At 41.6% G+C, this 24,753-nt stretch overlaps 1 protein-coding gene across 1 annotated transcript in view; it reads left to right on the top strand.

Moving 5' to 3' along the window:
- LOC130367523 (uncharacterized) overlaps positions 1 to 24,753 on the top strand; it is a 153,568-nt gene that overhangs the window by 104,689 nt on the left and 24,126 nt on the right. The window contains exons 2-15 of the mRNA XM_056569945.1: positions 2,673 to 2,887; positions 7,603 to 7,737; positions 10,925 to 11,065; positions 11,195 to 11,276; positions 11,380 to 11,512; positions 11,924 to 12,058; positions 13,042 to 13,145; positions 13,246 to 13,370; positions 17,576 to 17,688; positions 18,186 to 18,323; positions 18,418 to 18,520; positions 18,595 to 18,695; positions 18,866 to 19,036; positions 19,149 to 19,294. Of these exons, the coding sequence (XP_056425920.1) occupies positions 2,673 to 2,887; positions 7,603 to 7,737; positions 10,925 to 11,065; positions 11,195 to 11,276; positions 11,380 to 11,512; positions 11,924 to 12,058; positions 13,042 to 13,145; positions 13,246 to 13,370; positions 17,576 to 17,688; positions 18,186 to 18,323; positions 18,418 to 18,520; positions 18,595 to 18,695; positions 18,866 to 19,036; positions 19,149 to 19,294 (1,842 nt within the window). The remainder of the gene's footprint in view (positions 1 to 2,672; positions 2,888 to 7,602; positions 7,738 to 10,924; positions 11,066 to 11,194; positions 11,277 to 11,379; positions 11,513 to 11,923; positions 12,059 to 13,041; positions 13,146 to 13,245; positions 13,371 to 17,575; positions 17,689 to 18,185; positions 18,324 to 18,417; positions 18,521 to 18,594; positions 18,696 to 18,865; positions 19,037 to 19,148; positions 19,295 to 24,753) is intronic.

The raw sequence follows: 24,753 nt of genomic DNA, 5'->3' as shown, positions 1-24,753 counted from the left end.
AAAAGGTAACTTTAGTAGCCGGTGAACACAGACGCGTTTCACCTACATGATTCTGTGTTAAGCTTTATTCACATTGAGAAAGAGGTCGCCACCTCGAAACGCGTCTGTGTTCACCGGCTATTAAAGTTACCTTTTACTAAACACCCGGAACAACTTTACTGATGTGGATTGTGCCAGGTTCCCGGCAAGTTTTACCTCTCTACTTACTCTGCACACATATGGACACTCTATGCCTCTACACACATGGACACTCGATCCCTCCACACATATGGACGCTCGATCCCTCCACGCATATGGACACTCGATCCCTCCACGCATATGGACACTCAATCCCACCACACATATGGACGCTCAATTCCTCCACACATATGGACACTCCATCCCTCCACACATATGAACACTCAATCCCTCCACACATATGGACGCTCGATCCCTCCACGCATATGGACACTCAATCCCACCACACATATGGACGCTCAATTCCTCCACACATATGAGCACTCCATCCCTCCACACATATGAACACTCAATCCCTCCACACATATGAACACTCAATCCCTCCACACATATGAACACTCGATCCCTCCACACATATGGACACTCTATCCCTCCACACATATGGACACTCAATCCCTCAACACATATGGAGACTCTATACCTCCACACATATGGACACTCAATCCCTCCACACATATGGACACTCGATCCCTCCACACATATGGACGCTCGATCCCTCCACACATATGGACACTCGATCCCCTCACACATATGGACACTCAATCCCTCAACACATATGGAGACTCTATACCTCCACACATATGGACACTCAATCCCTCCACACATATGGACACTCGATCCCTCCACACATATGGACGCTCGATCCCTCCACACATATGGACACTCGATCCCCTCACACATATGGACACTCAATCCCTCCACACATATGGACACTCTATCCCTCCACACATATGGACACTCAATCCCTCAACACATATGGAGACTCTATACCTCCACACATATGGACACTCAATCCCTCCACACATATGGACACTCGATCCCTCCACACATATGGACACTCAATCCCTCCACACATATGGACGCTCGATCCCTCCACACATATGGACACTCGATCCCCTCACACATATGGACACTCGATCCCCCCACACATATGGACACTCGATACCCCCACACATATGGACACTCTATCCCTCCACACATATGGACACTCGATCCCTCCACACATATGGACACTCGATCCCCCCACACATATGGACAATCGATCCCCCCACACATATGGACACTCTATCCCTCCAAACATATGGACACTCGATCCCTCCACACATATGGACACTCAATCCCTCCACACATATGGACACTCGATCCCTCCACACATATGGACACTCTATACCTCTACACACATGGACACTCGATCCCTCCACACATATGGACGCTCAATCCCTCCACACATATGGACACTCGATCCCCCCCACACATATGGACACTCGATCCCTCCACACATATGGACACTCGATCCCTCCACACATATGGACGCTCGATCCCTCCACACATATGGACACTCGATCCCTCCACACATATGGACACTCGATCCCTCCACACATATGGACACTCAATCCCTCCACACATATGGACACTCAATCCCTCCACACATATGGACACTCGATCCCTCCACACATATGTACGCTCGATCCCTCCACACATATGGACACTCGATCCCTCCACACATATGTACGCTCGATCCCTCCACACATATGGACGCTCGATCCCTCCACACATATGGACGCTCAATCCCTCCACACATATGGACGCTCGATCCCTCCACACATATGGACGCTCTATCCCTCCACACATATGGACACTCGATCCCCCCACACATATGGACGCTCGATCCCTCCACACATATGGACGCTCGATCCCTCCACACATATGGACGCTCGATCCCTCCACACATATGGACACTCAATCCCACCACACATATGGACACTCAATCCCTCCACACATATGGACACTCAATCCCTCCACACATATGGACGCTCGATCCCTCCACGCATATGGACACTCAATCCCACCACACATATGGACGCTCGATCTCTCCACATATATAAACGCTCGATCCCTCCACACATATGGACACTCAATCCCACCACACATATGGACACTCAATCCCTCCACACATATGGACGCTCGATCCCTCCACACAAATGGATGCTAAAATATGGCCGTCATAAGCCAATATACTTCTATCAAGTGTCATCAAACATTGGGGCCCAAGGGCAAGTTTTGGATCTGGGGTGTACCCTCCCCCCCCCCCATCATTGCTAAGATATATAAAGATTTGCTCCCCATTAGTCTCCTCTCTGCCCCACTGGCTATTTAGCCAAGGTTGCCATGACAACACTGTCACTGACTGAAATGAGAATCTCTCAGTAGTGCAGCCTCAGGCTTCAGGCCTGTAACTTTTAGTGATCCGAGCAGTGATGGCGGTGAGTACGGAGGTCGTACAAGGTCCCGGTCATCGTTCTCAGTGTTTTCTCCCTGTTTTCATCCTCATTGTGGTATTTTCTGCCGCCCCGTTGTGTACGAATGAATCGGTTCAGTGTATGGCGTCCCTAACGTCAGCTGACTGGGAATAACACCCTCTTGTCTCCCCGCAGGGCGATGGGTCGGAAGAACTGCGAGGAGTCATGGAACGGGGCGGAAAAGTCAGAGGTTCTGTTCACCCTGACGGAAGGTCCGAAGCCAGAGGACAAGATGCAGGAAAGGGGGCAATGGGGCAACAAGGTGGAGTTCGTCCTGTCGGTCGCCGGAGAAATCATCGGACTCGGCAACGTCTGGAGGTTCCCTTATCTGTGTTATAAGAATGGAGGCGGTGAGTGCACAGCGCGCCAAAATAATTCTGCCTATCCTGATGATGAATAGAATGCGAGAGACGCAGTAATGATTGACCCTCCCATAAATAAAGCCAGTGTTTCCCAAACAGGGTGCCTCCAGCTGTTGCAAAACTACAACTCCCAGCATGCCCGGACAGCCGTAGTCTGTCCGGGCATGCTGGGAGTTGTAGTTTTGCAACAGCTGGAGGCACCCTGGTTGAGAAACACTGGATAAAGCCGTAGAAAAGCGGTGGGGGGTGTAGACCCTTACACCGAATCCATTGGGATCACCGAATTATTGCGAATATCATGTGTTTTGTTTTCGTTTTTTTTTTTTTTTTTTTCGTATCGTCAGGTTCGCCAGATAATGGCGGAAAAACAAAACAAAAAAAGTCGACTTTATGTTTTTTCCTCTCTTTCCCAGCATTTGTCATCCATTGAAATCATTGTGGGGGTCGTAGGTCGGTGGCCCCCGGGCGTAGCGCTTATTTATAGGGGCCCTATTAATCAGCCGGGGCCAGACAGCATGATACATAATGGATTAACCCCTCGGCTCTGTCATGGCTGCCAGCAGCGGGGAAAGCGAGGTTGTATAAGGGGGTGTAGGGGGGCGTCCGTGGGAGTTTTCGGAGACAGGGTTTGGTGTGACCCTTTGTGTGTCCGCGGGGAGTCCGCGCTCGCTTCACACTTATTAGGGGGAAGAATGAAGCTCCAGATCACTTCTCAGCCTCGTTTTTGTTCCAAGTTTCCGCTGCTTTCAAGATTGTTCTTTTTTTTGGGGTGGGGTGGGGGGGGAAGCGGAGTGGGGGGTAGAGAGTAGAGATGGGGTGGTTGGTTTTTTTTCCTCTTTTTATTTTTTTTATTTCTTTTACTTTAACCCTTTCCAGGCCGCAGAAGCTGCCGATAATAGAACGGATGCGGGAAAATGCTGCGTTCTGGTGCTTAAGCGGTTAATTCTGGGACATCGTCGTCTTTTTCGGACTTTGTTCGGGGATAAATAAGACGTCTTGTTTGTGAACACTGAGCCCACACATTGCGGATCCCAGTGACATTGTTGTTTGGGGAGGGGGGGGAATGATTTGGGGGATGGTTGCGGATAGTGTTGACATAGGATACAATGGGGAAATGCGGGGGGGGGGGGGGGGGGGGGTTCACTTATTTTCCCCACAGATCTAGATTTCATTAAACATAAGATGACTTAGGGGCACCGCCATATAGTGCCCAAATATCACCATACACCATATACTAACACTGACCAAATGGTAACGCCGTACAGACCCCCAAATACTGTAATAGAGAAATACAGAGCCCAAATACTACCGCTATACAGTGTCAATATCTATGCGCCATTTAAATAATACTGCCATACAGTGCTCATATACTAACACTGTCCAAATAACAGCTCTATACAGTGCCCTATTACTGTAATAGAAAAATAAAGTGCCCAAATAATACTACTGTAGCACCTTTAAAATAATACTGCCATACAGTGCTCAAATACTAAAACTGCACAGTGTCCAAATGATATCACCATACAGAGCCCAAATACTACTGTAATGGAAAAATACAGAACCCAAATAATACTACTTTGCCCTATAAAATAATACTGCCATACAGTGCTCAAATACTAAAACTGTACACCCACCCGTATGATGTCTCCATACAAAGCTCAGATACGGTTATAGCAAAGTACTTTGCTCAAATTGTATTCTTAAAAACAATATATGTTCACCATTTAAATAATAGCGCCATAGAGTGCCATATACTAACACTATCCTATTGATATATCCATACAGAGCCCATATGATACATTATATTATGACGGTGTAACACATATTCACCGTGGAAATAATAGCCCCATACAGTGCCCAAAATACTAACGCCATCAAACTGATGTCTCCATACAGAGGATAAATAATGGCGCCCCCCCCCCCCCCCAATAACACCTTATATTATTAAATTAGATCAAATATCTTTCCATTAGGAAAATAATACCGCCATACAGTGCTCATTTACTAGCACCGTACAGTGGTGAAATTATATCTTATAATACTACCATAATAAGATATTGAGGTGAAAACAATACGTTATATTGTATACATTGTATAGTATATACGGTAGGTATAAGCCATTCAAATAATAGCGCCATACAGTGCTCAGATACTAACACCATCAAAATGATGTCTTCATATAAATCCTAAATACCGTAATGCAATACGGAGCCCCCAATAACACGTTATCTTATAATATTTTATAAAATATCTTTTCATAAGTCAAATAATAGCGCCATACAGTGCTCAGATACTAACACTGTACACTGTCTAAATGAAATCTCCATACAGAGCCCTCGTACTGCAATAAGAAAGTATAGAGGCCAAAACACTACGATATATTATATATAGTATTTATATGCCATTTTAAATAATAGCGCCATACAGTGCTCAGATACTAACACTGTGCAGTTTCCAAAAGAAATCCCCATATAGAACCCTAATGCGGCAATAACAAAGTACAGAGGCCGAAACAATACGGTATATTGTATATTATATATAGTATTTATATGCCAGATTAAATAATAGCGCCATACAGTGTTCAGATACTAACACCGTACAGTGTCAAAATGAAATCCCCATATAGAACCATAATTCGGAAATAACAAAGTACAGAGGCCGAAACACTTCAGTATATTATATATATAGTATTTATATGCCATTTTAAATAATAGCGCCATACAGTGCTCAGATACTAACACAGTGCAGTTTCCAAATTAAATCCCCATATAGAAGCCTAATACTGCAATAACAAAGTACAGAGGCCGAAACAATACGGTATATTATAGATTATATACAATATTTATATGCCAGATTAAATAATAGCGTCATACAGTGCTCAGATACTAACACCGTGCATTTTCCAGATGAAATCCCCATATAGAACCCTAATACGGCAATAACAAAGTACAGAGGCCAAAACAATACGGTATATTGTATATAGTATTTGAATGCAATTTTAAATAATAGCGCCATACAGTGCTCAGATACTAAAACCGTGCAGTTTCCAAATTAAATCCCCATATACAAGCCTAATACGGCAATAACAAAGTACAGAGGCCGAAACAATACGGTATATTGTAGATTATATACAGTATTTATATGCCAGATTAAATAATAGCGCCATACAGTGCTCAGATACTAATACCGTACAGTGTACAAATGAAATCCCCAAAGAGAAGCCTAATGCTGCAATAACAAAGTACAGAGGCCGAAACACTACGGTATATTGTAGATTATATACAGTATTTATATGCCAGATTAAATAATAGCGCCATACAGTGCTCAGATACTAACACCGTGCATTTTCCAGATGAAATCCCCATATAGAACCCTAATACGGCAATAACAAAGTACAGAGGCCAAAACAATACGGTATATTGTATATAGTATTTGAATGCAATTTTAAATAATAGCGCCATACAGTGCTCAGATACTAACACCGTGCAGTTTCCAAATGAAATCCCCATATAGAAGCCTAATACGGCAATAACAAAGTACAGAGGCCGAAACAATACGGTATATTGTAGATTATATACAGTATTTATATGCCAGATTAAATAATAGCGCCATACAGTGCTCAGATACTAATACCGTACAGTGTACAAATGAAATCCCCAAAGAGAAGCCTAATGCTGCAATAACAAAGTACAGAGTCCGAAACACTACGGTATATTATATATTATATATAGTATTTATATGCCAGATTAAATAATAGCGCCATACAGTGCTCAGATACTGATACCGTACAGTGTACAAATGAAATGCCCATATGGTGCCCTAATACGGCAATAACAAAGTACAGAGGCCGAAACACTACGGTAAATTATATATAGTATTTGAATGCAATTTAAATAATAGCGCCATACAGTGCTCAGATACCAATACCGTACAGTGTCCAAATGAAATTCCCATATAGAAGCCTAATACGGCAATAACAAAGTACAGAGGCCGAAACAATACGGTATATTGTAGATTATATACAGTATTTATATGCCAGATTAAATAATAGCGCCATATAGTGCTCAGATACTGATACCGTACAGTGTACAAATTAAATGCTTATATGGTGCTCTGCAAAAATAAAGTCCAGAGCAGTGTTTCCCAACCAAGGTGCCTCCAGCTGATGCAAAACTACAACTCCCAGCATGCCCGGACAGCCGGGCATGCTGGGAGTTGTAGTTTTGCAACAGCTGGAGGCACCCTGGTTGGGAAACACTGCTCTAAGCCCAAGGAAAGGACAATCCTCCAGCCATGGTTTCCCTATAGGTTTCCTCCATTGAGGTTTTTCCTCCTCTCCTAAGTGCTGGAGGCTGTCCGGGCATGCTGGGAGTTGTAGTTTTGCAACAGCTGGAGGCACACCGGTTGGGAAACCCTGATCCAGAGGACTAAAGAACGCGTTACACTGTACATTACATACGTTTGTTTTTTTTACCATAATAGCGCCATACAGCGCTAATACAGACCTAATGCTTCTCACAGCTGGGAGTTTGTTACAGTGGTCTCCGAGACACTGACACATTGTAACGAACTATTAGGGCGGCTGATCTGCCAACAAAGAAGTCAATGGGGTTTGTTGAGATGTGAATGGCTGGAATGACTTTACACGGCTGGGTGTGTCGTGACAGTGTATCGTGACGGTGTATTTTATATCCCCTTCCCAGGAGCCTTCTTCATCCCGTACCTCATCTTCCTCTTCACCTGCGGGATCCCGGTGTTTTTCCTGGAGACGGCGCTGGGCCAGTACACCAGCCAGGGAGGGGTGACGGCGTGGAGGAAGATCTGCCCCCTCTTTGAAGGTTAGCATTGTGCGCCCCATTCTTCATTCCGCTCCCTCGCCCACTTTCACACGACCTGACGAGGCAAAGAGCCATAGAAACCAAGAGGCTGGCAGCGCCTTCTGGGTCAACATCCATCAATGGGCCGCCGGGAGGAGGATGACCTCATTTCTGACTTGGGCCCCGTTCACACCGTGAGATGACGAGTAGTTTTCAATGAGTCCCTATGGGGGGGTGAACAGCCATGGTTTCCCTAGTGGTCTTCAACCTGCGGACCACCAGATGTTGCAAAACTACAACTCCCAGCATGCCCGGACAGCCGTTGGCTGTCCGGGCATGCTGGGAGTTGTAGTTTTGCAACCTCTGGAGGTCCGCAAGTTGGAGACCACTTCCCTAGAGATTTCCCAACTCTCCAAAATTCGAAATTCTTCAAAACTTTGTAACAATTTATAATTCTTGGAAATCAGATTTTTCACACTTCTTCTATGATTTATGCTTCATTGGAAAAGTGTATTCCTCTATCGCCACCTAGTGGAACATACTGGTAATGCAGCCGATGCTAATTTATGATTTTTGATTTTTTATTTTTCCTGCCACCTAGTGGAAAATACTGGTAGTACAGCCAACGCTGATTTTTTTTTTCCTTCCTCCACCTAGTGTAATATGCTGGTTATGTAGCCATAACCAAATTTTTGAATTTTGATCTTTTTCTGCCACTTAGTGGGATATACTGGTAATACAGCTAACACTGATTATTTTTTTTTTTAATTGTATTTGCCCCCCCCCCCCCCCCCCCCTACTGATATATACTGATGCAGCCAATGCTGATTTTTATATATTACCAATTCACTAATGTGTTTTTTTTTTTCCTGACACCTAGTGTATAGTGGAATATACTGGTGATGCAGCCAATGCTGATTTTTTTTTTTTTTTTTTATATATATAAGTCACCTAGTTGAACACATTTGTGATGCATCCAATGCTGTTTTTTTTTTTCTGCCACCTAGTGGAATATACTGGTAGTACAGCCAATGCTGATTTTTATTTATTTATTTATTTATTTTAAGTCATGTAGTGGAACATACTGGTAATGCATCCACTGCTGATTTTTTTCTTCTTCTGCCACCTAGTGGAACATGCTGGTTATGTAGCCATCGCTGATTTTTGATCTTTTTCTGCCACCTAGTGGAATGTACTGGTAGTACAGCCAGGGCTGATTTTTTTAGTTTTTCTTCTGCCACCTAGTTGGCTAGTGGTACAGCCAATGCAGATTTGAAAAAATAATAATTTAAGTCACGTAGTGGAACATACTGGTGATGCATCCAATGCTGATTTTTTTTTCTTCTGCCACCTAGTGGAATATGCTGGTTATGTAGCCATAACCAAATTTTTGAATTTTGATTTTTTTCTGCCACTTAGTGGGATATACTGGTAATACAGCTAACACTGTTTATTTTTTTTTTTTGATTGTTTGTTTTTTGTTTTTTTTTTGCCCCCTACTGATATATACTGATGCAGCCAATGCTGGTTTTTATATTTTACTAATTTACTAATGTATTTTTTTTTCCTGACACCTAGTGGAATATACTGGTGATGCAGCCAATGCTGATTTTTTTTTTCTGCCACCTGGTGGGATATACTGGTAATACAGCCAACACTGATTTTATTTTTATTTTTTTATTTTTTTTTGCCACCTACTGAAATATACTGATGCAGCCAATGCTGATTTTTATATTTTAAAAATTTACTAATGTATTTACTTATTTTTTTCCTGCCACCTAGTGGAATATGCTGGTGAAGCAGTCAATGCTGATTTTTTTTATTTTACTAATTTATTAATAAATTTTTTCCTGCGACCTAGTGAAATATGCTGGTGATACAGTCAATGCTGATTTTTTTTATTTTACTAATTTATTAATAAATTTTTTCCTGCGACCTAGTGAAATATACTGGTAGTACAGCCAATGCTAATTTTTTTTTCTGCCACCTAGTGGAATATACTGGTGATGCAGCCAATGCAGATTTTTTGCTTTTTATTTAAATTTTTTTTAACTTATTGCCACCTAGTAGAATATGTTAGCCAATGCAGATTTTTTTTTCACCACCTAGTGGAATATATTGGTGGTACACTCAATTAAAAATGTTTTTTAAAATAAGAAAAAATGTAATCAAAATTTAATATCAGTTTTACAAACAAGCAAAAACCATGACATTTTCCTCTATATTATGACCTATATACTATCCCTGTGTTGTTTTTCTGCTAGATACTAGTATTAGTGTACATGCATCATAGTTGCAGTGTACTGTGCAAGCCAATATTTTCCAAATGGTGTGTCTCCAGCTGTTGCAAAACTACAACTCCTAGCATGCCCGGGCATGCTGGGAGTTGTAGTTTTGGAACAGCTGGAGACACATTTATTGGGAAACACTGTCTTCTAAGTCTAATAATAGGACTAAATGAAATGAAAAAATGAAATAAAGTAAAAAAAATAAGTTTTCAGAATAATTTTTAAAATACCCTTTATAATAATAAAGATTTACTAAAAAAAGCAATAATAAAAAAGGTCATACCTCCCCCCCCCCGAATTGCTACCAATAAAAAATAGAGCTCATCCTGCATCTGTAGACAGAACACAATTTTTTTTTATCATTGAAATTAAATGTTTTATCAAGTAGTCAGATATAACAAAGACTATGCAAAACTGTATCGACTATTGAGCATTCCTACAGAAATTCCTTCCAAAACAATTGGCTGCCGTTTAGCTTGGAATTCAACTTCAAATTTGAAATTTCAAAATTGTGCTCTTCTCTCATTTCACCCCATGTTTTGTATAATATTTTATGGTAAAAGGAAAAGGTATAATGTGTTACAAAAAGGGGGAAAAACAGGCCCCTATTTGGCTCTGTAAAATAAAAAAAAAAGTTAAAAAGGTGAAAAAATAAAAAAAAAGGTATGGCAAGGCATAAAAAAAAAACATGTAGAACTGAAAACTGGAAATGTCCTGAAGGGGTTAAAAACACATGCCTACCTGGCCTGGGGAAATAGCTATCCTTCTGCTGTCTGTTATCTAAACTGTATCCACAGCTTTATATTATTTATCCTTATATATGACAATAGGAGCTAGAAAATTAGGAACAGTAATGGGGTCTGCACTAACCCCACATTGCTGAGTACTTCAGATAACACACTTCTCTCTCTCTGTATTAGGTATCGGCTATGCCTCACAAGTGATTGAAAGCTACCTGAACATCTACTACATTGTCATCCTGGCTTGGGCTCTGTTTTACCTCTTTAACTCATTCACAGCCGATCTCCCATGGGCAAACTGCAACCACACCTGGAACACAGGTAGGAGATCTTAACATAAAGGATCAATACATAACCAGGAACACATATGAGGGACTCCCTTCCTTTTCGAGCTATCAAGATGTTAGATACATATTTGTCTTACTATGTTCTTTACGTTTTTTTCTGCAGTGAATTGTGTTGATGACCTCAAATATTCAGAGAATTACACAGCGTCCCCCAATGCTACATCCCCAGTTGTGGAATTCTGGGAGTAAGTCCGCTTAGTCTATGTTACATGACGTAATATGGCATTGTGCCTGGAGGTCTTTGTCTCTATTGATCTATACAATGATGTTCTTCATCTTTACAACTAGAAATAGAGCCCTGGGTCTGTCTGATGGGATTGAGCACTTAGGGCCCGTCCGGTGGGAGTTGGCTCTGTGTCTCCTGCTCGCCTGGATCATCTGTTACTTCTGCATCTGGAAAGGGGTCAAGTCTACCGGAAAGGTAAATCTGGCCACCACAATGTTCAGATTGATATATTATTATTTTTTTTTTTTTTTTTGGAAGGGCATGAAGTATTTATGGCCTGGACCCTCAGAATGGGACTTTTGTGGTTAGCCCCTATAGAAAATCCCTTTATTTAAAATAGGTTCATCATAGGAGGGTACAGCTATGGGGGCAAACAAATGCCCAGAATTTAGGGAATCTAGAGGGCTGCTTATTTATATGCAGATAGTGTTTGAAGAGGTTGCCGTGGTCAATAACCTTCACAAGCCCTAAATGGACAGCCCTCAGAAAGGGTACCTCTGCCTTACAATCTGCATAAATATAACAATGTAATAAAGCCATAAATGAGATGAAATGAACTGTAGATTAAATGAACCATGTATGCTCAATACTGCCCCCTTGTGTCAGGTTGTATATTTCACAGCCACATTTCCCTATGTGATGCTCATCATCCTGCTGGTCCGAGGGGTCACGCTCCCTGGAGCATATGAGGGAATCATGTTCTACCTGAAACCGGACATCACACGGCTCGAGGACCCTCAGGTGAGGTGGGTCATGGGAAGCCATGTACATACTGTTATTTCGGAGGGTGAGAGGGTTTTGGATTTCTGTGTAATTGGCTATTATTAAATTTACATTGTCTCCCAGTTAGTTAAATTTTTCATAAAAGAAAATGAGGACTTATGAGATAGTATTACACATGATAGGTTTAGATACAGTGACTATTTGAACAGTATCACACATGATTAGCTTAGATACAGTGACTCCCCAGACAGTTTCACACATGAATGTTGAGGTACAGAGGCTATTCAGACAGTATCACATGATAGGTTTAGATACAGTGTATCCTCAGACAGTATCACATGATAGGTTTAGATTAGATACAGTGTATCCTCAGACAGTATCACACATGATAGTTGAGGTACAGTGGCTCCCCAGACAGTATCACATGATAGGTTTAGATACAGTGTATCCTCAGACAGTATCACACATGATAGTTGAGGTACAGTGGCTCCTCAGACAGTATCACACATGATAGGTTTAGATACAGTGGCTCCTCAGAGAGTATCACACATGATAGGTTTAGATACAGTGGCTCCTCAGATAGTATCACACATGATAGGTTTAGATACAGTGGCTCCTCAGATAGTATCACACATGATAGGTTTAGATACAGTGGCTCCTCAGATAGTATCACACATGATAGGTTTAGATACAGTGACTCCTCAGACAGTACATGTTAGATTGAGGTACAGTGGCTCCTCAGAGAGTATCACACATGATAGGTTTAGATACAGTGACTCCCCAAACAGTATCACACATGAGAGGTTTAGATACAGTGACTCCCCAGACAGCATTACATGATAGGTTTAGATACAGTGACTCCCCAGACAGTATCACACGTGACTGGCTTAGATACAGTGACTCCCCAGACAGTATCACACGTGACTGGCTTAGATGTACTATAGCATACAGTATGGGACCATTTCTTGATAATTTGGGTAATTGAATTGTCTATCCTGCAGGTCTGGATGGACGCTGGGACCCAGATTTTCTTCTCATACGCTATCTGTCAGGGTTGTCTGACAGCTCTGGGCAGCTACAATAGATACAACAACAACTGTTACAGGTATATGGGCTCTCGCTGGTCTATTTGTTTGCTAAACCAGTATCCCAGTCACTTTGCCTCTTGTTTGGCCAATACCCAGGTGTCTTTGCTTCATCTTCAGGGACTGCATCGCCCTTTGTTTCCTGAACAGTATAACCAGCTTCGTGGCTGGATTTGCCATCTTTTCAGTTTTGGGGTTCATGGCACGGGAGCAAGGAGTCCCGATTTCACAGGTGGCTGAATCTGGTAAGTTGAAGGGTTAATTACTATTTATGGGGGAAATTATATTAGTCGCTGATGCGGTATCTATGGAGATGAGGAGCCCTACTTGGGATGGTTCATGCTAAGATTGTATACCTTATAAAGGAGAGCCTTGATTGTAGACTTTTGGTTGTAGAGCTCTTGTAATAGAACCTAGATTGGAGACCTCTCGGAAAAGAACTTTAATTTAAGACCTTTTGTAGAATAACCTTGTAGACATCTTTTAGTATAGCCCTGATTGTAGGGCTCTCGAAAAAGATTCTTTATTATAGGCCTCTTGTAGAAGGACCTTGACTGTAGACCTTGAATGTAGACCTCTTGTAGAGGAACCTTGATTGGAAACCTGTTGTAAAAGAACCTTGAATGTAGATTTCTTGTAGAAAAACTTTAAATCCATACGTTCTGTAGAACTTTAATTGTATAGCTTCTGTAGAAGGACCATAATTGTAGACCTCTTGTAGTAAAGCCTTGATTGTAGACAACTTGTAGTAAAGCCTTGATTGTAGACCTCTTGTAGTAAAGCCTTGATTGTAGACCACTTGTAGTAAAGCCTTGATTGTAGGCCTCTTGTAGTAAAGCCTTGATTGTAGACCACTTGTAGTAAAGTCTTGATTGTAGACCTCTTGTAGTAAAGCCTTGATTGTAGACCACTTGTAGTAAAGCCATGATTGTAGGCCTCTTGTAGTAAAGCCTTGATTGTAGACCTCTTGTAGTAAAGCCTTGATTGTAGACCTCTTGTAGTAAAGCCTTGATTGTAGACCTCTTGTAGTAAAGCCTTGATTGTAGACCACTTGTAGTAAAGCCTTGATTGTAGACCTCTTGTAGTAAAGCCTTGATTGTAGACCACTTGTAGTAAAGCCTTGATTGTAGACCACTTGTAGTAAAGCCTTGATTGTAGACCTCTTGTAGTAAAGCCTTGATTGTAGACCTCTTGTAGTAAAGCCTTGATTGTAGACCACTTGTAGTAAAGCCTTGATTATAGACATCTTATAGTAAAGCCTTGATTGTAGGCCTCTTGTAGTAAAGCCTTAATTGTAGACCTCTTGTAGTAAAGCCATGATTGTAGGCCTCTTGTAGTAAAGCCTTGATTGTAGACCACTTGTACTAATGGCTTGATTGTAGACCACTTGTAGTAAAGCCTTGATTGTAGAACTCTTGTAGTAAAGCCTTGATTAGAGACCACTTGTAGTAAAGCCTTGATTGTAGACCACTTGTACTAATGGCTTGATTGTAGACCACTTGTAGTAAAGCCTTGATTGTAGACCTCTTGTAGTAAAGTCTTGATTGTAGACCTCTTGTAGTAAAGTCTTGATTGTAGACCACTTGTAGTAAAGCCTTGATTGTAGACCACTTGTAGTAAAGCCTTGATTGTAGACCACTTGTAGTAAAGCCTTGATTGTAGACCACTTGTAGTAAAGCCTTGATTGTAGACCACTTGTAGTAAAGCCTTGATTGTAGACCACTTGTACTAATGGCTTGATTGTAGACCACTTGTAGTAAAGCCTTGATTGTAGACCTCTTGTAGTAAAGTCTTGATTGTAGACCACTTGTAGTAAAGCCTTGATTGTAGATCACTTGTAGTAAAGCCTTGATTGTAGACCACTTGTAGTAAAGCCTTGATTGTAGACCTCTTGTAGGTAGTAAAGCCATGATTGTAGGCCTCTTGTAGTAAAGCCTTGATTGTAGACCACTTGTAGTAAAGCCTTGATTGTAGACCTCTTTTAGTAAAGCCTTGATTGTAGACCACTTGTAGTAAAGCCTTGATTGTAGACCTCTTGTAGTAAAGTCTTGATTGTAGACCTCTTGTAGTAAAGCCTTGATTGTAGACCTCTTGTAGTAAAGCCTTGATTGTAGACCACTTGTACTAATGGCTTGATTGTAGACCACTTGTAGTAAAGCCTTGATTGTAGATCACTTGTAGTAAAGCCTTGATTGTAGACCACTTGTAGTAAAGCCTTGATTGTAGACCTCTTGTAGGTAGTAAAGCCATGATTGTAGGCCTCTTGTAGTAAAGCCTTCATTGTAGACCACTTGTAGTAAAGCCTTGATTGTAGACCTCTTTTAGTAAAGCCTTGATTGTAGACCACTTGTAGTAAAGCCTTGATTGTAGACCTCTTGTAGTAAAGCCTTGATTGTAGACCTCTTGTAGTAAAGCCTTGATTGTAGACCACTTGTAGTAAAGTCTTGATTGTAGACCACTTGTAGTAAAGCCTTGATTGTAGACCACTTGTAGTAAAGCCATGATTGTAGGCCTCTTGTAGTAAAGCCTTGATTGTAGACCTCTTGTAGTAAAGCCTTGATTGTAGAACTCTTGTAGTAAAGCCATGATTGTAGGCCTCTTGTAGTAAAGCCTTGATTGTAGAACTCTTGTAGTAAAGCCTTGATTGTAGACCACTTGTAGTAAAGCCTTGATTGTAGACCTCTTGTAGTAAAGCCTTGATTGTAGACCACTTGTAGTAAAGCCTTGATTGTAGACCACTTGTAGTAAAGCCTTGATTGTAGGCCTCTTGTAGTAAAGCCTTGATTGTAGAACTCTTGTAGTAAAGCCTTGATTGTAGACCACTTGTAGTAAAGCCTTGATTGTAGACCACTTGTAGTAAAGCCTTGATTGTAGACCACTTGTAGTAAAGCCTTGATTGTAGGCCTCTTGTAGTAAAGCCTTGATTGTAGACCACTTGTAGTAAAGCCTTGATTGTAGACCACTTGTAGTAAAGCCTTGATTGTAGACCTCTTGTAGTAAAGCCTTGATTGTAGACCTCTTGTAGTAAAGCCTTGATTGTAGACCACTTGTAGTAAAGCCTTGATTGTAGACCTATTGTAGTAAAGCCTTGATTGTAGACCACTTGTAGTAAAGCCTTGATTGTAGACCTCTTGTAGTAAAGCCTTGATTGTAGACCTTTTGTAGTAAAGCCTTGATTGTAGACCACTTGTAGTAAAGCCTTGATTGTAGACCACTTGTAGTAAATCCTTGATTGTAGACATCTTGTAGTAAAGTCTTGATTGTAGACCTCTTGTAGTAAAGTCTTGATTGTAGATCTCTTGTAGTAAAGCCTTGATTGTAGACCACTTGTAGTAAAGCCTTGATTGTAGACATCTTATAGTAAAGTCTTGATTATAGACCTCTTGAAGTAAAGCCTTGATTGTAGACAACTTGTAGTAGAGCCTTGATTGTAGACAACTTGTAGTAAAGCCTTGATTGTAGACATCTTGTAGTAAAGTCTTGATTGTAGACCTCTTGTAGTAAAGTCTTGATTGTAGATCTCTTGTAGTAAAGCCTTGATGGTAGACCACTTGTAGTAAAGCCTTGATTGTAGACCACTTGTAGTAAAGCCTTGATTGTAGACATCTTATAGTAAAGTCTTGATTGTAGACCTCTTGTAGTAAAGCCTTGATTGTAGCCCTCTTGTAGTAAAGCCTTGATTGTAGCCCTCTTGTAGTAAAGCCTTGATTGAAGGCCTTTTGAAGAAGACCCTTGACTGTGAACCACTTGTAGAAGAACCCAATTGTAGACATTTGGTAGTAGAATCTTGAGTGTATAATTTATGCGCAAGAATCTTGATAATAGACCTCTCATAGTAGAATCTTGATTGTTTGCCTCCTTACAAGAACATTGATTACGGAACTATTGTAGTAGAATTGTAGTTGTATAGGTCATGTACAAAAACTTTGATTGTCGACCATATTTAACAGAACCTTGATTGTATAGCCTTTTCTAGTAGAATCTTTATTGTAGACCTCTTTAGAAGAACCTTGGTTGTAGAGCTCTTGTAAAAGAACCTGGTTTGGAAACTTCTCAAAACTTTGATTGTAGAATAACACTAATTGTAGACATCTTGAAGTGGAAACTTGATTATAGACCCATTGTATCAATTTTTTTTGTCATATGGCTCTTGTAGAAGAACATTGATTGTAGACTTCTTGTAGTAGAACCTTGGTTGTAGGCATCTTGTTGACGAATCTTCTAAGTAGATCTCTTGAAGTAGAATCTTTATTGTAGGCTCTAAGTAGAAGAACTTTGGCCATGAAATCAAGAAAGTTGTCATCATGCTGTCTATCCTGTCGATCCTCAAACTGATGGACAGTTGTGAGTTGTACTTCTTGGTATTCAGCTATACATTGTAGGTGTCAAACATGTCATCACTATCTTAGCAGGGTATTGGAACCTCATTGAGATGGTGTTTGTCTCCTAGGTCCCGGTCTAGCATTTATTGCCTATCCAAAAGCAGTGACCATGATGCCGGTGTCCCCACTTTGGTCTTGCCTCTTCTTCCTCATGCTCATCTTCTTGGGACTCGACAGCCAGGTATTGGTGGAAAGAAACTTGGAGATAGATTAGTTTTGAGTTGTGGCTGAACTTTATGGCAAATTGATTTTTGTTAAAGGGGTACTCCGCCCCTAGACATCTTCTCCCCTATCCAAAGGATGTATGATCACGGGGATCCTGCCTCTGGGTCTCTTCTGCAGCACCCCAGTCATCCGGATGACTGGCGATGCAGGGCCGGAGGCTTTTGCCATCATGGCCACGCCCCTCAATGCAAGTATACGCCCCCTCCCATAGACTTGCATTGAGGGGGCGTGGCAGTAAAATCATAAGTGGGACGTGGCCATGATTGCACAAGCTTCCAGCACAGCACCAGATGCTTTAAACGAATGCCGGGTGCAGCAGGGAGATCGCGGTGGGCCCCAGCAGCGGGACCCATGCGATCAGACATCTTATCCCCTAACCTTTGGATAGGGGATAAGATGTCTATGGGCAGAGCAGCCCTTTAACCTTTGAGTAATTGTTATTTTTCTATCCAGTTTGTCTGCGTGGAGAGTCTGGTCACAGCCATCGTTGACATGTTCCCTGAGGTGTTTCGGAAGAAGTACAGACGAGAATTCCTCATATTGGCCATCGCTATTATCTGCTATCTGTTAGGCCTCATCCTCCTAACTGAGGTATAGTAAGAACATCCAGATAAGAACCATATTTTTTTACAATGCTGGTTTTCTGTTGGCTTGACCAGTCGGCGCCTTCTCTTCTTTTTCGTAGGGTGGGATGTACGTCTTCCAGCTATTCGACTACTATGCAGCCAGCGGGACCTGCTTGCTCTGCGTTGCCATCTTTGAAGTAGTCTGTGTTGCCTGGGTTTATGGTAAGTCTCGGCAAAATAGAGGAAGAGGATTCAAGTTGCCAGAGGGCATCAAGTTTATTCCCAATCCCTTTCAGGTGCTGACCGCTTCTATGATAACATAGAAGACATGATTGGCTACCGGCCATGGCCAGTGATAAAGTTCTGTTGGTTAGTAGCCACCCCCGCAGTGTGCATGGTGAGTCAACTATTTATTGGGTATCAATTTTTTATGTTTTGTAGAATCATGTTTCAAAAAAATGTTTTTTCAACTCTCTTTGACTTTGTCAGAAGACTTTGTCTCCTGTTTGGGGTCTTCAGTTTGCAATGTCCTGTCTTCTGCCATCTCATATAGTTCCTCTTCCTTAGGGGACGTTCCTCTTCTCCCTCATCAAGTACACGCCCCTGAAGTACAATAACCGCTATACTTACCCACCATGGGGCTACGCCCTTGGCTGGCTTATGGCCCTCTCCTCCATGATCTGCATACCAGTGTACGCTGCCTACATCATGCTGAGGACAAAAGGGCCATTTACCCAGGTAACAGTCTAAATGGGTATTGAGCAGTGGAACAGCAGGGATGAAATATTTGGGTGTATTGTATATATATAATGTTTACCCGGATGCTTACTCCATCCCTTTCACCTTCCAGAGGCTGAAGCAGCTTGTCACCCCACACTCCGACCTTCCGCAGCCCAAGAAATACCTCTCAGAATTCAGCGAACCCCGGAAAAGTGGAGCATTGGTGGTGAAGGCCAAGGATGGTCTCATCTCGTCAGATAAGGAGACGCGCTTCTGATGCAGCTACACTTCTTCTTACAGGGACTTGTACAGCCAAGGAGTCTCCTACTCCACCTCCTCCCCCTCACAAAGGTGTCTGGGACACAAGCAGTCTGAATCGGTCATTAAATGCCCCCGACAACCCACTTCCTCTCTTTCCCCTACCCCAAAACTGTCATGCCCCCAAATTATATTTTGTGCCCCTCAAAATCACACCTCTTAGCCCAACTCCAGTCATAAGCCACACCTCATAACTCCATCCACAGCCATAAGCACCACCCTCAGTCATAAACCATACTTCCTAACCACACCCAACAGTCATAAACTATGCCCCTTAACCCCACCCAGTTATAATCTGCACCTCTTAACCCACCTACAGTTATAAAACACACCTATTACCCCCACCATAACAGTCATATGCCACTCCCCTAAACCCTACACAGTTATAATCAACACCTTAACCCCACCCACAGTAATAAATCTCATTCCTATTAATCCGCACCTCTTAACCCTACCCAACAGTCATAAGCCATACCTATTACCCCACCTAAATTGTAAGCCACACCCTTAACCCCACCCAGTTATAACCCCCACACCCCACCCACAGTTATCAGTACCACCTATTATGCCCATTTTAATTGTAAACCACGCCTCTTAATCCCAACAGTCAAAATTCACACCCCTTCACCGATTATAGTCCGCGCCTCTTTACCCAGCCCACAGTAAAAAGCCACACCTGTTAACCCCACCTTAGTTGTAAGCCACGCCCATGTATCGGACCCCACAGCCATAAACCTCTTATCCCTATGCCCAGGGGTGTAGCTATAAGGGGTGCAGAGATAGAAGTTCCACTAGGCCCTAGTTCCTGAAAGGGCTCAATGGCTCCATTGTATACTTACCCCTCCCATCTTACCTTTCCTTAAAACTGATCTACTTTATACCAGCAGATGAAGGATTGCTGTTACAGATATCCGCCATCAGGGGCGATGTACATTCCAGCTATAGAGACTTAGGTGCTGCTTACCGGTTAGCGTTCAGCACACCATAGCGACTCTATTAGTGACCTTAGATAGAACGTTTTACAGTTTCCATCTATCCTGGGAAACAATATATTTTCTGAAGCGTGATGTCATACGTAGATGGCGCTATAGCCTGCTAAAAACCTACGACTGGAGTCTAATGCTGCTAATGACACCTTAGTGCAAACAGTGTCCGGTGCTGCCATCGTATCACTATATCAATGCAAATACGAGGAACTGAACAGGACAAGGGCCCCTCTGTCTACGGGGGCCACTGATAACATGGACTGTTGCAGTGAGGATCAGGCAGCTTTATAGGTTTATTAAAGGTATTGTAATCACAAAAAAAATTAGTTTTTTTTTTACTTGTTATGTGAAAATATTGGTAAAATCTTTGCAGGAACCACGTGAATGTAAATGGGGCGACCCTCTCCCCCCCCTCCCCCCCCCCAGCGGGAAGTCCCAACATCTTCCCAGTCAGTAGCATGGAAGCTCCCTCTGGCCTAAACATGAGTATATGCCTCCAGCCAACTTGTGTACTCTCAGAAGGGAGGAATCATACTTGATTGACAGATGGGGAGGGGGGGGGGGGGGGGTCGCCGTTTTATAAAAAAAAAAAAAAGTAATTTACATTGCACAAAAAGTGAATATTTTTTTCATCTTTGTGGACTGACGACAGAGTAATGTAAAATAAAATAGCCTTGTATCCGTTTTCTTCTTTACAATCGCCATTTTGTGGGGTGGTATTTTGAAGGAATAGCCTTCGGCTATCAGGGCATGATGGGGTTAAAGTTTTGCGACAGCTGAAAAGCCAAAGGTTGGGTAACACTGGTACACAATACATTTATGTGATGGGCAGTGCCTTGTTACCCCCAGACATGAGCACTGTAGGGATGGTATTGGGCAGGTGATGGGCAGTGCCTGGTTTCCCCCAGACATGATGCTGCCCCCACCATGATCACTGTAGGGATGGTATTGGGTAGGTGATGGGCAGTGCCTGGTTTCCCCCAGACATGATGCTGCCCCCACCATGATCACTGTAGGGATGGTATTGGGCAGGTGATGGGCAGTGCCTGGTTTCCCCCAGACATGATGCTGCCCCCACCATGATCACTGTAGGGATGGTATTGGGCAGGTGATGGGCAGTACCTGGTTTCCCCCAGACATGATGCTGCCCCCACCATGATCACTGTAGGGATGGTATTGGGCAGGTAATGGGCAGTTTCTGGTTTTCTCCAGACATGATGCTGCCCCCACCATGATTACTGTAGGAATGGATGGTCTACCATCATGGCTTGGTGTTTACTCTGATATACATTATCAGCTGTGAGACCTTATATAGACAGGGCTGTGTCTGAGCACTACAGGCAGTTCTTTCCTCCTCATGTCATGGTGTTTGCTCTGATATACATTGTCAGCTGTGAGATCTTATATAGACAGGACTGTGTCTGAGCACTACAGGCAGTTCTTTCCCCCTCATGGCTTGGTGTTTGCGCTGATATACATTGTCAGCTGTAAGACCTTATATAGACAGAGTTGTGTCTTGTTCAATGAGCTGAATTTACCCCCCAGGTGACTCCGACCAAGATGGAGAAACATTTCGAAGATGATCAGGAGAAAGGGGAGGAGCCAATATCAGGTGTAATAGCAAAGGGTATGAATACTTATGACCATTTAGTTTTTCTTATTTTTTTTAATAAATTAGAAGAAAAAAATTCTAAATTTCTGTGATCACTTTGATGGGAACACAAGGAGCAACAGAACGAAATGAGACAGAAGTGACGGGGGGGGAATGAAGACTTTTCAGATGTATTGTGACCCATTGGGGGAGACATCTTCATTGAATTCTTGCAGTCAGGGCATGATGGGAATTGTATTTCTGCAACAGCTGGAGGTGCACAGACTGAGGATCACACATAGACGCAACATTCTGAGTTTGTCCATTTTAATGGGTGCAATTTCCAATCCTGGGCATAGTATTCTACCCAGCCACTAGGTGGCAGCATGTGCAATGGAAACGAATGGCTAAACTACAAGATATTACAAATCTGCAGCATTGGATTTTATTATTAGAGGGTGTAATATCTCTACCGAGCCATTAGGTGGCAGTGTATGCAATGAGAAGTTGCCAAGAAGCCGAACCTGTTCGTGCAGATTAAAAACATTGGGGGGGGAAGATTTATCATTTCAGTGAAAAATTTGGTGCAAATTTTTTCTTTTCGTTCGTGCAGTTTTTTTTTACACATATCACATACTGAGGAGTAGAGGATACTTTTTTTTTTACAAAAAAATGAATTAATAAATGAATAGCCACGCCCCCTCCATGTGCAAAAATACAAAAATGCAGGAAACAAGTGGAAAATAAATAAATACAAATTACTATGACAAAAAATAAATGAATAAATAACAGATTATCATGGCAAAAAATAAATAAAATTAATAAATATAAATTACTACAATAAATAAATAAAGGACAATTACTGAGGCAAAAATAAATAAAATAAATGTAAAAATAAATAAATAAAAATTTCTGTGGCAAAAAGTAAATAAATAAAATAAATAAATAAAATAAATAAATGAACAACAAATCATTGCAGCAAAAAATAAATAAATATTACTGCAACAATAAATAAATAAAAATTACCGAGGCAATAAATAAATAAATTAATTAAAAAAGAAATAAATAAAATAAGATAAATAAATAAATAAAATAAATGTAAAAATAAAGAACATAAGATAAATAAATTAAAATTACCACAGCAATAAATAAATAAAAATTACTGAGGCAAAAAATAAATAAAATACATTTAAAAATAAATAAGATAAATAAATAAATAAATAAAATGAATGTAAAAATAAGTAAATAAATAAAATAAGATAAATAAATAAATAAAATTTTTAAATACATAAAATAAGATAAACAAATTAAAATTACTGCGGCAATAAATAAATACATGTATAACAATTACCTTAGCAAAAAAGAAAAAAAAAATTGCGCAAAAACTAGAAGAAATGCTAGACAATGCTGGACCTCCAGCTGTTACAAAACTACAACTCCCAGCATGCCCAGCAAGTTTTGTGCTGCACCTCTTAATGGTCTCATGGATACTATGCGCCGATGGCATTGGGTGGCCGCACAGTGAGGGTCATCGCCCCGCAGCGCCCCCTCCCCTGTACAGTACACTCTGACTTCCTCCCCATTTGGCTGGTTATTTGGCTCAGAGCGTGGTATAAATAGCTCGGCCCACGTCACATGTTGGCAGCGCTGCCCGCCGTCACGCTCGCACATTTTTCCACTTGTAACGAAGCGTCAGCCGACTCTGTGTTTCCATTCAGGTTCCTTCCTATCACAGCGGACCCCTGCAGGAGCGGCCCCGGGGAGCCCAAACAATTAACCATCTCTTATCGGACCCATTACACCCCACGTTTAACCCCCTCCAGGACTCCTTGTCACTATAGAGGCAGCAGATGCCCTTAAAATACATCTCTTTCCCTTTTTATGAGATTCCATGAATAAAATGGCAGAAGGACAATGGAGACCGACACAGGGGGGGGGGGGTTTCCCTATTATCTGCCACTTATTAAGGACGTATATGGGTCGGGCCTTACACAGTTCTGCTCATCAGGAGCTATAGCGCTTTAACAAATAAAATTTTGGACATTTGGAGCTCCCTCTAGTGGTGACTGCTGGCATCCTGATTTTTATCATACTTCGGTTATTTGGAGCTCCCTCTAATGGTGACTGCTGGCAGACAGAATTTTCTCTTGTAATATTATTCAAGTAATTTGGAGCTCCTCCTAGTGGTGACTGCTGACATCCAGATTTTAATCACTTAACCTTGTTTAAGGGATTCGGTGCTCCCCCTAGTGGTGACTGCCGACATCCATGTGACTTTATTACAGAGATTTGGAGCTCCCCCTTGTGGTACTGTTGACAGCCAGATATTAATCATACTTAGGCGATTTGGAGCTCCCTCTAGTGGTGACTGCTAACATCCAGGTATTAATAATGTGTCTTTATTGAAAGGATTAAAGGGGTATCCAGGAAAAAACTTTTGTATATATATCAACTGGTTCCAGAAAGTTAAACATATTTGTAAATTACTTCTATTAAAAAATCTTCATCCTTTCAGTACATATGAGCTTCTGAAGTTAAGATTGTTCTTTTCTGTCTAAGTGCTCTCTGATGAAGAGTTTAGAAGAGGTTTGCTATGGGGATTTGCTTTTAAACTGGGCGGTTCCCGAGACACGTGTCATCAGAGAGAACTTAGACAGAAATGAACAACCTTAACTTCAGAAGCTCGTAAGTACTGAAAGGATTAAGATTTTTTAATAGAAGTAATTTACAAATCTGTTTAACTTTCTGGAGCCAGTTGATATATATAAAAAAAAGTTTTTTCCTGGATAACCCCTTTAAGTGCTTTCCCTAGTGGTTACTGCTGGCAGGCAGATTTTCAT

This window comes from Hyla sarda, chromosome 4 (assembly GCF_029499605.1).
Source record: "Hyla sarda isolate aHylSar1 chromosome 4, aHylSar1.hap1, whole genome shotgun sequence".
Classification (NCBI taxonomy): Eukaryota; Metazoa; Chordata; class Amphibia; order Anura; family Hylidae; genus Hyla; species Hyla sarda.
The sequence above is the reverse complement of the archived record's forward strand: the minus strand, read 5'-3'. Positions and strand labels throughout refer to the sequence as shown.